This window comes from Panicum virgatum, chromosome 9N (genome assembly GCF_016808335.1).
Source record: "Panicum virgatum strain AP13 chromosome 9N, P.virgatum_v5, whole genome shotgun sequence".
Taxonomy (NCBI): Eukaryota; Viridiplantae; Streptophyta; class Magnoliopsida; order Poales; family Poaceae; genus Panicum; species Panicum virgatum.
In genome coordinates, this window is record NC_053153.1 from 70364239 (window position 1) to 70381032 (window position 16794).

General features: G+C 44.7%; 2 protein-coding genes across 2 annotated transcripts; both read right to left on the reverse strand.

The window, feature by feature from the left end:
* Window positions 1-1625: 1625 nt before the first annotated feature.
* On the reverse strand, window positions 1626-5970 carry LOC120689589 (probable BOI-related E3 ubiquitin-protein ligase 3). Its single transcript, XM_039971898.1, has 4 exons — window positions 5781-5970; window positions 5579-5676; window positions 5189-5487; window positions 1626-2378 (listed from the first exon to the last, which is right to left on the reverse strand). Exons 1-4 carry the CDS (start codon window positions 5876-5878, stop codon window positions 1848-1850), a joined length of 1026 nt encoding a protein of 341 aa, XP_039827832.1. The 5' UTR covers window positions 5879-5970; the 3' UTR covers window positions 1626-1847.
* A 1644-nt stretch (window positions 5971-7614) lies between these two features.
* Window positions 7615-11082, reverse strand: LOC120691362 (glycine-rich selenoprotein-like). The gene is made up of 4 exons (XM_039974407.1): window positions 10829-11082; window positions 8290-8393; window positions 8005-8182; window positions 7615-7920 (listed from the first exon to the last, which is right to left on the reverse strand). The coding sequence occupies exons 1-4, from the start codon at window positions 10845-10847 to the stop codon at window positions 7886-7888; spliced, it is 336 nt and encodes a 111-aa protein (XP_039830341.1). The 5' UTR covers window positions 10848-11082; the 3' UTR covers window positions 7615-7885.
* Between the last annotated feature and the right edge of the window lie 5712 nt (window positions 11083-16794).

The window sequence follows — 16794 nt, forward strand, 5'->3', positions numbered from 1 at the left end:
GCTGGGCGGCTGCCTGGCTGGCTCGCCCCCAACGTTCACATGGTGGATATCCGGTGGATAGGGCGCTCCGCCCCCGCGTCCGTCACCGCTGGCCGGGGGGCGCCCCGGGTCGTCCTCGTCTCGCCCCCGGGGCTGTGGTGCTGTGGACGGGTGGAGTCATGGAGAAGTGGTGGTACAGCTGCGGCGATAGCGGCAGGAGGATCCTGTTGCGCGAGGGCGAGGCGACCGGGCCTAGCTGGCGTGGTCCGGGGCCCAGCAGCTTTGCTGGAACCGTCGATTTGGATTTCGGAGGCGTCAAAACAAAACTGGACAAGGTGGAGGGGAGCACAACTGTCCAAGGCATCGTCGTCTACCATTGCTTTTATTTTTTACTCCCTCCATTCTAAATTATTCTAAATTATAAGTTATTTCAAGAATTTTGGAGAGTCAAAATTTTCTAAATTTGACGAAATTTATACAACATAATAATATTTACGACACCAATTAAGTATCATTAGATTCTTTGTTAGTTATATTTTTATAGTATACCTATTTGATGCCATAAATTTTTGGATTTCTCTCTATAATTTTAATCAAACTTTGAAATAGTATGACCCTCCAAGATTTTTGGAATGATTTATAATTTGAAACGGAGGGAGTAGTTTTTTTTTTGGTGGGATACCATACCATCATCTGGGGTCACGGGGGACCGGTTTGTTGATTATTTGTGGTTTTTGCAGTCCGTTTATAGAGTCACAATCTGAGCAGAGAATATTTATATGGCGTTTTTTTTTTGAGGGGCCTAGGGCGTATCTGAACTTCTCAAGGATCGATCCCCCTAAACTAATAAGATAGCCGGGCCAGCAGGCAACAGGAGTGTAATTGATTTGCTGGGCTTGAACGACAAGGCTATTGGTGCTTTTTGCTAACCACCCGGCACCAGGTCATAATTGCCGTAATCCGCCTGAAGATAGGTTATCAAGTGGCATAGCCAATCCGTGTACGCCAACCAAATTTGAGAAACATTAATTATATACCTACAGCAAGAATAATAATATAGCCACGGTAAGAATCTTTGCAGTTTATCTCTCAATCCACTTGTATAGTAGTTAGCTTTTTACCATTAATATATAGCCTCATTTATCTTTCTTATAAAGTTTCTTGGTTAGCTCTTTACCATTAATATATAGCATCATTTATCTTTCTCATAAAATTTTTTAGTACTTGTATCAAAACCAACTGCAAACTATAGCTAACTTCCATGCTCAGTTTATAAAAAAAAATAACTCGCACGTCTGAAACGAGCAGCTAGACCTTTTTTTTTTTTGGAAAAAAAAGATGCTGCTACGATCAGTATCCGAAATCACCGATTCAATAGGAGCTGCTTTGCAATTCATGTAGTGCTTTGACTCCTTATTTTACATATGTTTAGACTTTGGACATTGTCAAATCCTAATGGCTGGAGACACCTTCTAACTGATAAGTTACAAATTCTAAGTGATAATCAATATTTTTATCCTTTCAAAATAATCAATACTTTTGACTTTTCCTCAATATAAAAAATAGGGAATAACAAAATAAAGGCCTGCTGCATTCTGAAAACGCCTAGTCCCTGAAATGCAGTGCAGGCAACAACCAGTAGCACAGAATGACAAAATCAACTCTATTAAGAAGTTTATTACAAATTAAGCATTAAAGTCTGATGGAAATTTGCTAAGGTAAATCTAGCATAAACGGCAGTCTTTTCGATCCAGTGGCAGGTCATAGTGGTACACATGTTCTAAAGTTTGGCAATAGATTGGCATATTAACACAGCAGTATCTCGTAAGATACCTCGTAAGATACTCATGTGGTACATAAATTCTATTCTACATATATATCTCCATGCCAAGTATCTTCGAGGACTGGCACAGGGGGCAGAAGCTCAGCTTGCTCTCGCACTCCTTGCATAGGCAAAGATGCCGACAAGGCAGCAAGAGCATGCATGCCTCGCTTGATTTACAGACCCTGCAGGCCGTCAAATCCTTCGGTTGCCTGTTCTCCTTCAGCATCAGTTGCAAATTGACGGCACCACCATTGCAACAGGATGCCGTGTCATCTACCTCGCTATCACCACAACCTTCCTTGAAATCCTTGCTCTGATGGGCACATACCTGCTCCAAGTTGTACTTGAGTGCATTGATCATGCTCTCATTGTACTTGGCCCTTTGCTGCCACGCACCAACTTCCACTGCCAACTGCTTAATCTGGTCCTCAAGTTCAGAGTTCCTTTTGTTAATGGTCTCCACTTCCACCTCTTTATCCCGTATTTTTCGTAGTATCTTGTCCTCAACAGAGGCCAGTGCCTCAAATTGCTTTGCCTGAACTTTCTCCAATATAGACTGCCTCAGCCGTTCACTCTGCAAATTGATGAAAGTTAGAATTAGGATGCCAAAAATAAATGCCAAACAATGAATGCAACCCAGTAATAATGCCAATTATAAAGAGTAAGTATTCTAAGGGGGAAAAAAACTTTATGGTTGCTCAATTATGCGGCTGCCTACTGCATGACTACTCTAGGTGTAACTGTTATCTTGCAGTGGATAAAATATCACAAGTGATCGGTCAAAATCATTCTCTCCCTTGCTAAAAAATCTTCCAGTGTTTCATAAAAGTAAGATAGTTCAGGCATCCAGTACTCCAGGGATTGATAGTAAAGTTCAAACTTCGGACAAAAGAATTAACCAAGTACTACTGTATCAATAAAGATAGCACTAAATAATGAAATTGGAATGTCAAGTACTGCAAATTAGAATGAAACATGTTTGGTGATGTATATAGCACCTGCAGCACTTGCTCCTCTAACTTATGTTTCACAAACTCACCCTAATTTATTTGAGGGATTTGGAGAACCTTCGTACTAGCAACATCACTCTCATGATAGACAAGTATTATTAAGTCACATTGTTTTTGGCTTGTCTGCCTACAGGCCTAAGAACTTCTATTATCACATACACACACCCACTGATTGCATTTCTGCCAGATAGAAAGTTTGACACCTCAACTGAAGAACATGCAACCAAGCTTCTCTTGTTACATACAATATTGCCCACACCCTCTTTTTCTCCCTACCCTCCACTTTGAGTATTGAACTCTGAAATGTGGCTTTAAAAAAGACACAATAAAAATAAAATAATCCACCCAAAAGTAAAGCCCGCCAACCAATCTTCAAGCCTATATACACACCTCCAGCCCCAGATCTGCTAAAAAATCAAGTGTTCTCACATTAATGAGAATTGATTAGATTTTCAAATCATGTCGCAAACACCAGTTCATTAAGCCTATCCAGGCCCGTGCAATTCAACAGTAATATTACAGCCGAAGGACAGAAAAATGCAAATATAAAACAGGAAATGTTTTTTATTTATCCTTTAAACAACAATATAAAGACTAGGTGGGTGTAGGTTACAAATGTATTCATATAGATCATCAATCACAACTATTCAAAGCTAATGCTTGCAATAACATATGAAATCCTGACAAAATGCACCAACAGTGATGACATAGAATGGTTTGCTTGCTTCATGGGTGAGGGCTGATGACGAAACCAACATGACCACCACAAGCTATATCCAAAAATGAAGCCCATGCAAGACCACTGTGCTAATATATATTTTTTTGCAAACGCATACAGAGGATTTCTTTTCTACCAAGCACATTCAAAGATATAACTAACATTAAGTCAGGAAAACGATGTCTCCCCAGGGGCATGTGCATCCCTAATCAACACAACTGAGGCCTAAGGATGCATCAGGATGTGCACTAGCAGTAGCACAAATCCGTTTGCATCCTCAATGGTGCACATTAGGGGTGCGCAAAACTTGAGAAGCAAATAATCTGTACTCAAGAAAATTACTAGAACTGCTTGTTTGGTGGTTGCTTGGCTGGAAATAAGTGTCATCACGTTACAAGGAGTTTATGCAGTGGCTCCTTAGATGAAATTAACAATAACATTTCAGGAGGAAATCCAGGGACATAGTACAGGACAGTTGGTGGAGAATCTGGAGACCAAATTGTACAACAATCCTTCTAGTTGTGTCCCAGAGGTCTAACCAGCCTCCTTGTAAAAAAAAATCAACGATGAGGCTGCCTAGAAATTCCCTTCGCCCGATCCCAACATGTGTGCGAGCTTTTAACATTGGGCGTAGCTTCTTCCTTTTAATCGCAGTTACTCATAAAAAATGGTGGCAGGGTCACACACCAAAACGAAAACTCAGGAGCAAAATCATAGTTAAAGGGCACAAGGGAGACTGTTGAAGATACACTACAATGGCTTATGTATGTATTTCAACAAAATCAACAGATAAAAAGAGCCACCCCATTACAATTAACATGTGATCACGTGATTGGAATAAATTTCATCCATACCACCATTTGAGGTGCACCTTTCATGTACATCACCAGTATCAACGACATGTAGGGCCAGACCCCACACGTCATGACATAGCCTGGTGGTACAGATGAAAGGTACACTAAGATGTGTTACAGATGAAACTACCCTGTGTAATTAGAGATGTGCTAGGAAACGTGATGCACTATGAAAGAATGTTGTCTTGCATTAATAGACATAAGACCTAAAGATACACCATGGCACATAAAAGAATGTGTCTACAGTTATTTCACACTTTCGATCTTGGTCTTGGATCAGAAAGTTCTATTCTTGCACTTCAGTATGCTTGATGTGTTAATTGTGCTACTGTCTTGTGCAGTTGTGCTTGAAACCCACAAAGTCTATATCCACATACAACATTCATAGATATCAGTGCTATCAAATCATACGCCTACTCTACTGCCATCATGTTTAGCCTGATTAATTATGATAGTCAGATAAGACTAAAACTCAGCTACAAAACATGGAAGATAGCAATAAGGGAATATGAATGCTAAATCAGACATAAAAGAGGAAATTGTCTCAATGCTCCACCTAGTGCGAACAGGTAAAGATCTAGACTACATCTATGTGCACCATGCCACCATTGGCAACCTAGCCAAAGACTAGACATGCACCCTTCATCTCCACAAACTGGTGGCCTAAACCTCAAACACTAGCTCTTCGGTAATTTCCTAAAAGTAACATGACCTGGTTGAGCAGACGTATAGTGTTGCACACCTCCCTCAATGTTTCAACAATTACATTTATGAGCACACCCGAGAAAGATGAGTGGGTGACCTGAGCTTTAATGAACCGGTCCATATCAGCATCAAGCCGCTGCACCTCGCGGGAGATGTCATCGTCCAGCATGGGCAGCAGGAGCAGCGGGGAATCGCCCGAGGAGTTCCCAGCCCCGCCGCCCCCGCCCCCGCCGTGGCGCCGGTCCTCCAGAGACAGCGCCAGCCCCGTCGACACGGCCGAGCCCGTCTGCAGGAAATCGATGGACGACATCTGGGAGTTCTCCCCAAGCAGCTCTTGCTCCCTCGGCTGCCTCCACCCAAGTCCCGCGGCCGCCGTCAACCCCACCGCATCCACCACTACCCAAAATAGAGCGAAACCCCTCCAAAATCAGCGCCAATTCAAGGGGAATTCCAAGAGGCGAACAGAGGATTAGAGGAGAAAGCTTACGCGGTGCCTGCGGCGGCTGCTCCGGGAAGGCAGGCGGCGGGTTGAAGAAGGCAAGGGGCGCCGGGATCTGGCCATCCACCGGCACTGGCAGCGCGTTCCTGCCCAAAATTGCAGCATCCGGAAAGGAAATTGAGCGCGATTCTCACGTTGCAGCAGTTCTCGAGAGAAGGGGCGCAAACGAAAATTGAGGTCCAGAAATCACCTGAAGGAAGGAAGCACCGGCTGTTGCTGATGCTGCGGCGGCGGCGGGGGCTGCTGCGGGTGCGGCTGCTGGAGATGGTGGTGAGAGAAGAACGCCATGGCGAGCCGAGGAGAGGAGGCAAGAGAGGACCGAGGGGAAAGGGGCGGGTCACCGAGAGAGAGAGAGAGAGAGAGAGAGAGAGGAGCCTTCTGGGGGCGAATGGCAAAATGTGAATTAGAGATACAGAGATGGGTTTACATATCTCTCGTTTACATGTGGGGCCATGCTTTTTGACCCCGCATGTCAGTAGGGACTACATGGTTGCCGTTGATCCGCTGATTTTTGCTAACACCCCGGTGCTTCGTCAAAATATGCAAAATCAGTTCAGATATTTTTATATGTATTTCCGCCGTCCCAAATTATTAGTAGTTTTGAGTTTTCAAGGTGCATAAATTTTGCTATGCATCTAAATTTGTGTTATGTCTAAGTGCATAGCGAAATCTATATATTTAGAAAAATTAGAACGACTAATAATTTAGGACGAAGTGAGTACTAGACAATGATGTTCATAATACATGAAAAATACGTGAAGTTTTCCAAAAAAAAAGAAAGTCCATGGGATTATGTTCGCATCTTAGAACCATCATCTATCAAAATGCGACTTAAGAGAAGAATGCATATATGATCGGTTAATGATATGGAACAATCAAAAGATGAGTGTGAAAACATCATTAAACTTTTTTTCATCAATGTGAAATTTTGAATCAGCAACTTCAAGGAAAAAATAGCAAGTACAAATGAAATGGAGGAGCAATAGCATGTACGAGATGAAACAGTGGTGGAGGACAAATTAAAGCTATGGATTGGCTCAGTTGGGCTGATCAAGCTCCAATCCTCAACTGATCGTGGTAGTGAAGTAAAAATACATAGAAAGGAAGCAAGATATGGTATATGATAAGTACTAACAGTAAAACAAGGTATGGCAATGGGCCATACACCATACCGAGACCTCCATCTCACTGAGATGTTACAAAAATTCATAAATTTTATCATTGGCACTTCCTCCATCTTTAAAGAAGGTAACTCTCACTTCCCGATGAGGCAAATAATTTTAAGTTTAGCTGAATTTATACAAATAGTATTAATATTTATATTACACAATAAGTAGTATTAAATTAAATCTGTAATATATTTTCATACTAAATCTTTTTGAAGATATAAATATTAATATTTTTTTATATAAATTTGATCAAACTTGAACTTGTTTTTAAGGGGAAGTTACATTCTTTTAGGGACGGAAGTGTCTTATACCGTTGTTGAATAACTTCTATAATAATTTAATGTCACAATATCTTCTAAGTTCTAACTGTAGAGGTTAAAGGCCTAAAGCTGGCTCTCCGGAGTCACGCCATAAACAGCTAAACTCATCAGCTCCAGAGAAAATACCTTAGCAGCTAAACTTTTAGCAGCTAAACTTGATCGAATAAAGAAGACCACCAGAGAATTTTTTCGATATAATTTTATTTTATTATGTTGTTTTGTGTCAAGTTATTTTTCTTTTGTATCACTACTTGTTTTCCTCTTAATATGAATCAAATATAAGAAGATATTTTTCTTTTGTATCACCAATTATTTTCCTCTTAATATGAATCTAATACGAGACACCAGGTGTCTTTCTTGAAAAACAAAGACTAAGAAAGCTATGCTTTGACGACCTAGTAAGCTCGATGCACCTCATGCCATCAGAGGCATCAAATTGGGCAGCCAGATTGCGATGAACGGCAGCCGGAACCAAATACAGCTGCCCATAGCTACTTCAGTGTCTGTTTACCTACCAATTACCATATAAGAAGGATTAATCACACAACGCAGTGAATGAGACACTTTATCAAGCTTGGTAATTGGTATTGTTATGCATCAGACATCATTACACGTAAGATAAACCACGAATGTACTATGCGAATCATGCCAGAGTCAAGCTACAGAGTGGACTGTTTAAAACAACACACTGACTATACTCTGTCGATAGTGAAATACATATCAATAGCTATGATGCCCTTCAGAGCATGTAGGAGCATGTGTATTCATCCGTTAAACAGTCATCAGGCAGAATGGTTGTGCGCTTATTAGCCACAGCAGGATCCACAAGCAGGGAGAGAACCTGAAATGAGCACTGATGGTTAGAAAACAGAAGTTCACAGTGGTGAAATAGGATTATGTAGTCCGGAAATAATTGAATACATACTGTGGTCATTGGATCGAATGTCAGATATCGTGCGAGGACCACGTGAACCGCCGCCGCCAAAGCCTCCACCGCCGCCGCCACCTCCGCCGCCATATGGGCCGCGTCCACCACCACCGGGTCCACCATCCCATTTCTTACCAGAACCATATCCTTTCCTGTAGTTGTCTGTTTTTTCCACCTAAAAGGTCCAAGTACAATGATTATATTTTGGTTTGTCAAATTTAAGTGTATCCAACAAATGCAAAGTTTGCAGTTAACATTGGGTACTTCAGTATTATTACTTACTGAGAACATTGTTTGAAAGAAGATTCTGATGAAGTTCACAACAGCTCGAAAGAAGTCAGAGATTATGCTCAGTCGCCATATAGTCCGCTTGTCTTTCACAACACCTGCAAAGCAAGGCCATATTAGATTATATGTGAAAAGGCGACTCTGTCTGTGTGTGTTGCTGTTATCCTTTTTGGATCCTAATAACAATTGAAATGGAATCAATCCTAACAATTTTAAGAACCCTTTATGAATTCTTCAAAAGTAAACATAACAACTTCCTGCTTCATCCTCCAGAATTGAAGCACCTCAATCAACCTTGCCAAAAGTTCTTTAGGAATGAATTGACAAACTATACAAAATTAAAAAAGTTTTAAATGCAACAATCCGATGTGGTTTATCCAAATAAATGCATGTTGATGATGCTCAGAAAAATCATGAGCAGCCTGCTTATGATTTGATGCTAGCAGGACAAAGTATCCTGATCCTTCAGTGCTTCACCACAAATGAATCACTTTCTTCAACATAATATCTTCCACTTTCTATAACCTCACTGTCCAAAACCACAACATCGATTTTTGCAGAGAAATTAATAATTGAAAACAGGTTTAGAAAATGCAACCTTAAACTTTCCAATTTTATTAAACCAGACATTATCTCCAGGAAATTTAATACTGCTTGTTATAATCATTTCCTTAGATCAGTTGGAAAATCTAAAGAATGATATTTTACATGAGTAGTTACAGACTCTTCTACCCTTCCCCAGACCCCGCACAGTGCGGGAAGCCTACGGCACTAGGTACGCCCTTTTAGTTACAGACTCTTCTTCAACCAAAGCAGGGTATTCAGAACCTTTCCATGGATACTAATGATGTAGGCAAACATCACCAACAAGCCTAATATATTAAGGAGCCATGGATAACTATGAATCTGTAATGGATAGTGATCAGATCAGTGCAAGAGAAAACCTACAACCACTACTAAGCATCAGCATCGAGAAAAAGGAGCCAACTAGAACCCCCACAAGGACTGTCCTTAAATACTATGCTGGTAAATTACCAAGTTCTCCACACACAGCATATACTTCTATCATGTCCTTATGGCTTATGCCAAGGGAATCATTTCAGTTTCTCCTTTCCGTTAAGTCGGGCTCAGAAAAGATTTCAACCCCCCCCCCCCAACTCCATGTCCACTTATTTTTTTAAAAGTTGAAATTTCAAATCCTTCTGAAGGAAGAAAATTAAACCAGATACAGTCACCAAGCACCAGGACACACACAATATTCTGTTTTAGATATACACATGATAATTCCTCTATATGTGCATGAAAAAAAGGTACATGTGATATCTTAAGCTGTGTTTGCTTTCTACGAGCCCCGCTGGTAAGTATGGCAGCTGTTTGTCAGAAAACATCCTAACAGTTCTTGACCTCAAAGAACAACTTATGAAATTTGGATGGCAGAAGGCACTTCAACCTATTAAATTTCCTAACTTTTTAGCAAGCAAAAAGTCTGCAGTTTCGTAAAAGGAAAAACATATAGCATGATTGACAGCATACAATAACTCAGCACTTCATTAGCTGAGTGATATAATTGCATTTTGCATTCTAACTCCGCAGCTTAAAGGAAATAGCTCAGCGTTTTTCATGGGAGAAAACTCAGTATTGCTAAAATAAAAAAATAAACTGACAATTGTACTTTCCTCAAAATATGAACTACTTCTATATTCTTAAATTTCTACAATCCTAATAGCTATCTCTTTGTTCTGAAAAGACACAGGCACCTATATATGATCAATAAGATACTAGTAGAGAGGACTAAGGGGCCAGTGCCTCTCTCCGAGATGGGTCCTGCCTCCAGTGCGTTCGGCTGTAAAACTGGATAATTCTACTCCCATTCTTGCCTACATGACGTTGTCCACGAAATCAAGAATGAAGGACTACAGCACAAACATTGAGTTGTTCAATCTAGTCATTCGTCATGATGCCTCAAATAAACATTGAGTTGTTCAATCTAGTCATTCATCATGATGCCTCAAATAAACATACAGCGACAGCACCAAGATATGTAATCCAGTATATTCTAAAGTCAGTAAGGTACCAAACACTGAGGGTAGTTGGCTACAGTTGCAACACTAAAGGGTCTGGTTGGATTGGGGATTTTGAATTATCCTTCATCCAAACATCAACTAGCTGGAATTTCCAACAGAATCTACACTTGATTTCCGATGATAGGGGAATAATTGGTCATTCAGAAAGAAACATCCTCTTGCTGAGAAGAAAAACATGGGGCAGACATCCATCCTATTATATGGCCAGGACTTCAGCTATGCATCTGGAAATAGAGATGTCAGCATGCTTTATCCACTTCCCTAGGGTCCGAATCTATTGGATTACATGCTCAACTCACACGGCATCTACAGCTACAAGATCATAAGAATCACACGAATCAATCGATTAACAGATCGGACAGGCAAGCGAACCCACAGAACAAATCATAGATACGCAATTCCAAGAACGGATCTTAAGAATTGGACTGTGCCTTCGGAAATCGGATTACCTCTCTCGACGTAAGCCATGGTCGCCCTGGATCCCCTTTGCCGCCCTCCTCGATGGAAACTAGGATGTTCTGTGCTTTGGTTTGGCGGGGAGTAATATAAGACGAGGGCGAAGGGAGAAGGGGATTCCCGAACCTTCCTCGTCGCGCGTGGAGAGACCGCCAGAGGTCACGCCGATACGGTCGGGACTCGCAAACCGGTCAAAGTCAACCAGGCTCGGGCGCGCTCAACCTGTGCAATGCGGGCTGCGGGCCTGCGGCTGCTGCCTCCTTTGCAGCAAAAGAAAATCCATAATTTACCCCAAAAAAAGAAAAAATCATGATCTCAAAAAAGAAAATAAAGAAGGTTTGAGGATTCCAATACTTAACGACACATATTAGGATTTAAGGATTTTGAAGGAAAGTTGATTTAGTAGCAGAGATAGTTGGTAGCGATAGAAATAGCTAGTTGTTACTATAAGTCATATTGGTTTGCTACCTAAATATTAGTATGCCAAAATTTTGGCCAAAATATAAGTAAAGAAGTCGTCCGGCTAGGCTGGAGCTGCTGGGGTGCTTTCCAGCAAGTCCAGCCGTAGCCATGTTCTTTCCAGCAAGTCCAGCACCAGCACCAGCACCAGCCCCAGCCGCGTCCACCCCAGCGAACTGAGCGGGTCGAAAATACTTGCCACCATTTTGGTAAGCTAAATGTAAGATATTGGCAGCTTTTGGCAGTAAACCAAGTGCTGGCCAAAAAATTAGCAACTTTTGTCTAGCCAAAACGTTGACATGCCAAAAATTAGCCAACCAATCAGGCTCTATCTGTGTCTGCCCTGTATCTCAAAAAGAAAATAGTAGAGATAATTTACGGTAAGGCAACGAGATGATATGGATGTTGGTAGTGAAGGTCGTAGTGATTAGTGAGGAACAATAGCAGTGTGCTACTGTAGATTCGTATGGTGGTTGGGAGCGGCAGTAGATCAGGTGAGGACGCCTAGCTGTTGTTGCACAAGTTGAGATAGAGAAGAATATAAATCATTGGATGCAATGTTAATAGAGGTTTGAAAACCTTAAATTCAAGTCGAAAATACTTTGATGTAGTATGGATAAACCTAAACTCACATTAGAATCTAATTAACAGTTTTAAAGTCACCATCACAGTGAAAGATGAATATGCGAATAACTTGTTATACAAAAGAAAAATTAACTGTTCTAAACTTTACACCGCTCCTCCATCCTGATCGCCGCCACCCCTTCCTCTCCTCCATCCCATCTCACCTCCATCGGAGCTACCTGTCGGAAGTCCGTGCGACAGTGAGGAGAACAGTGGCGGGCAACATCGCCATCTCAGGGCTGAACCAATCAAATATGAGCAGCTCCTTTCTTCTTGTTCTAGATCGAGATCTCGTGGGTGACGACCCAATCCTCCCTCCACTCGCACTTGCCGCTGGTTGGGCGGGCTGTCGAGCTTGTGTGGCAGTGAGGACGGAAGCGGAGGGGCATCTTCGGCTAGGGGCTCACTGGTGGAGCGCCTGCACTCCCCCTCTTCCTATTTGCTGGTTGCCGGCGTCGAGGGAGTGTGGAGGCACCGCAAGTCTCGCCGCGCTGCTGCCGGAGCACGGGCGGGTGCTCGCTAGGCCCCCACCATGTCTCCTCTCATCCCTACTGGGGTGGCCGCGTGACATGCTGCCCCTCATCCGGTGGCTCGACCATGGCCGGCACGACACGACGGCGGGATTGGGAGGCGGCAATGGCATCTACAGCCTGCTGGTGGAGACTCGGTCTGGGGCTGGCTGTCCTCCGGTAGTTGTTACATGGCAGAGGGGCGGGAGGATCTTTGGCGAAAGCCTAGCCTAGCTGAAGCGTCCCCTCATAAGAGAAGACTTAAATGTGATACAAACATCAGTCCTAAGAAGCTGATGACACATTTATTACATCAGATGGTTCATTACCGTACAACTCTACGTGGTAGTGGGCAGAGAAGCGCCACTATCGCGAGGATTACAACCCACACCCATACAACGATATTAATTATAAAAAGGGGTCATCATAGTCTTGCGCCATGCGGTATCTCCTGCGGGTGACCCGAATCCACAGGCAAGACTGGGTACAGGACGGTACCCTACTCAACGTCCTCTGGAACGAAGTCTGGGTCTTCCTCTGTAAAAATTAAGAATGGGGTGAGTACAAACGTACTCAGCAAGTCCAATCACATCCACGGAGGGGGTATAAACAGAATATAATGCACAGGGTAAATCAAGGGTAAGGCTAGGGTTTAATTTGCGGAAAGCAATATTTTATGCAGGGGTTCATTTGAAAGAAAGAATTTCCAAAGCTAGTTTTCTTGTACCGAGTAACACGTAGTGTTGATCCACACAGGATCCAAGTTTTAAGCTGCTACCAGACTCCTCATCCGCCGTAGCACACGGCACAACTGCCGGACACATTTCCGAAATAACTCACGCCAACCCATCCCAAAGTAAACACTAGTTATGTGACCACACTGTAACTCGCCCAGTACCGTGGGCACGGCTATTCGAATAGGTTTTAACTCTGCAGAGGTGTGCAACTTTACCCACAAGTGGGGTACCACAACTCGATCACCTTAGTGTCGGTGCAGATCCTAACAAAGCCATTACCCACCTTAGCTAGACCTGACTAGCCATCACGGGATCCACCAAGGGGTCATTGACCTATCACAGAGGTTCTAATCGGGGCATAAGTCACACAAAGCTAATCCTTTCTCCTTGATCACCCGTTGCTCTCAGCTCTCCTGATGCTATCAGACTAACTAGTGGGGTTTATGCTAAGCCGTTGCCTATTCAACGGTCGAGTGGTTTGCACGATAGTGGAGTTAGGTGAGATGACACATCAACTCGGTCCTTAGTGGTGACAAGATGGATATCTCCTTTCCTTGCCCTGCCACACAGGCACGAGCACACCAAACGGCAAATTACATAGAAATGCCATCCATCCCGTCTAATCTTGTCTTTCGAAAATTCCACTTTTATCCCTTCCCACACACACCCACCTTTTCTTTATAAAACAAATTGTATTAAATTTAAGGTCCTAAGCATAACGTTCTAGCAGTGATTAACGTCCAAACAACACATTCAGACATTAATCTAGGTGGTCAAGGAATGGTCATAACAAATCAAGGAGTGGCTATCCAACCATGTTTTCAGCAAGCAAAATATATGCATTTTTCTAAAACAGGCCAATATGTTGTGTTTATAAAAACTAGGACAAAAGTATGCATCAAAGGATGGGATTGAACTTGCCGTCTTCAAATCCTTCCGGGAAGTCCTAATCGAGGTACTGTCCTTCGGGTTCGGGGTCGCGGAACTGGTCCTCGTTCGCTTGCTCGCAGTATTGCTCGTCGACGGGTTCTCCCTCGTTCACACCGTGATCTACGATGCGTACAAACAAACACACAATCAAGAAACAGAAATAAAAGTTTAATCGTTGAGCTCAAATCGGAAATAATTAAGATATGGAGATAGAAGTGATATTTTCAGGTGATTTCTTAATGACACGGCCAAAACTATATTAGAAATGGCGTGGTGAAGTTTCGGGTCGATCAGAGATGTTTTGGCGCATGAAATGATAGGTTTTATAAAGGCCTAGGGGTTAAATAAGGGTCCAGGGACCTGCGTGTAATTAGTGAAAGGATTTGTTTAGAATTTCGGGAAAGGTTCGGGTTACTCGGGAAAAAGGGTAGGGTTCTATTTATAAATAAGTCTATGTGGTGGAGGTTTTGTTTGTAAATATCATAAAGGATAGGGTGTTATTTGAAAGAAACCAAAGGGTGGAAGGTTTCTTAATTAAATAGAATAGAGGGGAGGGGGTTATGGGCAAAAGTGCCCTGTCTTCTTCCTCCCCCCGCGCTGAGAAGCAGGGGAGGGCGGCGCATGCCGGCGGCGGCCCTGTTCCGGTGGCCTGGGGGCTCGAGGGCGGCCGGGGTCATGGGGAAAAGAGAGGTGGGGCCATGGGGGGTTGATTCCCCTCTCCAATTTCATGGAAGGGGGTCTGCAGGAAGGGCGTGGCGGCCATGGTCGTGGCGGCGAACGGCGGCCATGGGCGGCGCAGGCAGGGGTGACTCGGGGTGAGTGGTCGTGGGGAAAAGGAAGAGGGAGGGCCAGGGCACCTACCTCGGCCCTTGGCTTGAGCAGGGAGACGGCGGAGCGGGCCAGCCACGGGAGCAGGCGCGGTGGGCGGAGCGGGATCGCGGCGGCGGCGCTGCTGCAGCTCGGAAGGGGGCTAGCTACGGTGGAGGCGGTCGTGGAGCGGGGAAGTGGCGCTGGGGGTTCCTTTATAGGGCGCGAGAGGCGGTGGGGAGGGTTGAGCGCGGCGGTGGCGGCCGGCGAGCGACACGGGCGCCATTAATGGCGTTCGGTGTCGCGACACGGCGGTGGCGCGATTCGCGGCGGACCAGGGCGAAGTGACGGCTCGGGCATGCGCGCAGGCACGTGGAGGGGGCCCGGGTGCTGTGTGTGTCGTCGCGCGGGCTCGAGCGGCGAGGCAGCGGCGTGGTGCGTGCGTGTGCGTGTGGCGGCCGGCGGCGAGGACGGACACAGGAAGGCAGTGGTGATGCTCGGGTCGATGGACGGCACGGCGAGCGGCGCGGCCGCGTGGAACGCGTGGTGCTCTCGGTCCTGTGCGCGTGCGGTGCATCGACGGGACGAGCCGGCGGCGAGCGGGCGGCGCGGCGCGCCTGGCGTGTCGTGTGCAAGCGGCAGCAGGCGAACGCGTGGACAGCAGGCACGCGTGGGCCGTGCGTGGGGTCGGCCGGGGCAGAGCGCGCGCGTGGAGCGAGGGCGGGGAGTGGCCGGTGGCGGGCAGCGTTCGGGGGGGCGCGGGAGCGGGGCAGAGGAGGGGGAAAGGAGAAGGAAGGAGGGAGGAAAAAGAAAAGAAAAGAAAAGAAAAGAGAAAATGGAAAGGAAAAAGGAAAACAGAAAAAGAAAAAGAAAAAAAGGAAAGAGGGAGAGAGAAGAGAGATTGTGCGCGCGCCAACGAAATCCGCGGCGGCGACCGCGGGCTGGTCGGCCACACGCGCATTGTCGGGCGACACGCAGCGCGTCGCGCGGAGCGGGAAAAAGAAGATGGGACATCGGGTGTTCGGGACAGGGAAAGGTTCCCGGAATCTAGGGTTTACGGCTTTAGGAGGATCTCGAGCTCAACGACGAAAAATAATTTTGAAAATAACTTAGCGCGTGATTTATTTTGTGGATTTTCGGGATGTTACACTAGCATTGTGTCAGTGCTGATGACGCCGCCGTCTGTGGGCCATTTCCTTCTCGGAAGCGTCATCGATTTGCTTCCCATCTCTTCGACGATCGGGACTCCTGGTGAAAACTGTGTTTAGTTTTTCTGAACTGGCGACTACGGCGCCTGCGGCGTTGCTTTCGGAGATCCCGAATTGCCTTGGTGGCTGTCGCTAATTGCTACTGAGTCCGGCCTTACGCCAGCCAGCAATGGCGCTGCTGTTCATGGAGGCTGTGCCGATGTGCTAGCCTACCAGCTGGTTGAGGTTTACGTGAAGAGATATGACAAACACAGATGATCCGGACATCAAGTTTCTAAGTAGACAGAGATATGATGGATTGTTGCTTTGTCTGGCCTTACGCCAGCCAGCAATGGGGCTGCTGTTCATGGAGGCTGTGCCGATGTGCTAGCCTACCAGCTGACAGAGGTTTACGTGAATAGATATGACAATCACAGATGATCGGGACATCAAGTTTCTAAGTAGACAGAGATATGATGGATTTGTGTTGTGTAAAGATATTGTAAGGTTGAAACAGGAACGAAGAAGAATATTAAAGCGTAGTCTTCTAGCTTTCTTTCTTTGATTTTTTTAGTTTCTCTTGTTTTTGTGAAATTCCTCATTTGAGATTTGGAGGCTAAGAACTCTTGTAACTCGAGGGTCCTATCCCTCATTTGATGTAGACATTCTCTTGAGAGTGTTCAAGGTCGGAACATTCCTTTATCTA

Excerpts from the sequence above, each read along its gene's own strand:
- LOC120689589 (XM_039971898.1), bottom strand. The coding sequence starts at position 5,878 with ATGGCGTTCTTCTCTCACCACCATCTCCAGCAGCCGCACCCGCAGCAG. Across the intron at positions 5,488-5,578 it reads GCAGCCGCCGCAGGCACCGC|TGGTGGATGCGGTGGGGTTG; the intron begins GTAAGCTTTCTC and ends TATTTTGGGTAG. Across the intron at positions 2,379-5,188 it reads ACCGGTTCATTAAAGCTCAG|AGTGAACGGCTGAGGCAGTC; the intron begins GTCACCCACTCA and ends ATCAATTTGCAG.
- LOC120691362 (XM_039974407.1), bottom strand. Across the intron at positions 8,183-8,289 it reads TCTTTCAAACAATGTTCTCA|GTGGAAAAAACAGACAACTA; the intron begins GTAAGTAATAAT and ends TGGACCTTTTAG. Across the intron at positions 7,921-8,004 it reads CATTCGATCCAATGACCACA|GTTCTCTCCCTGCTTGTGGA; the intron begins GTATGTATTCAA and ends TGCTCATTTCAG.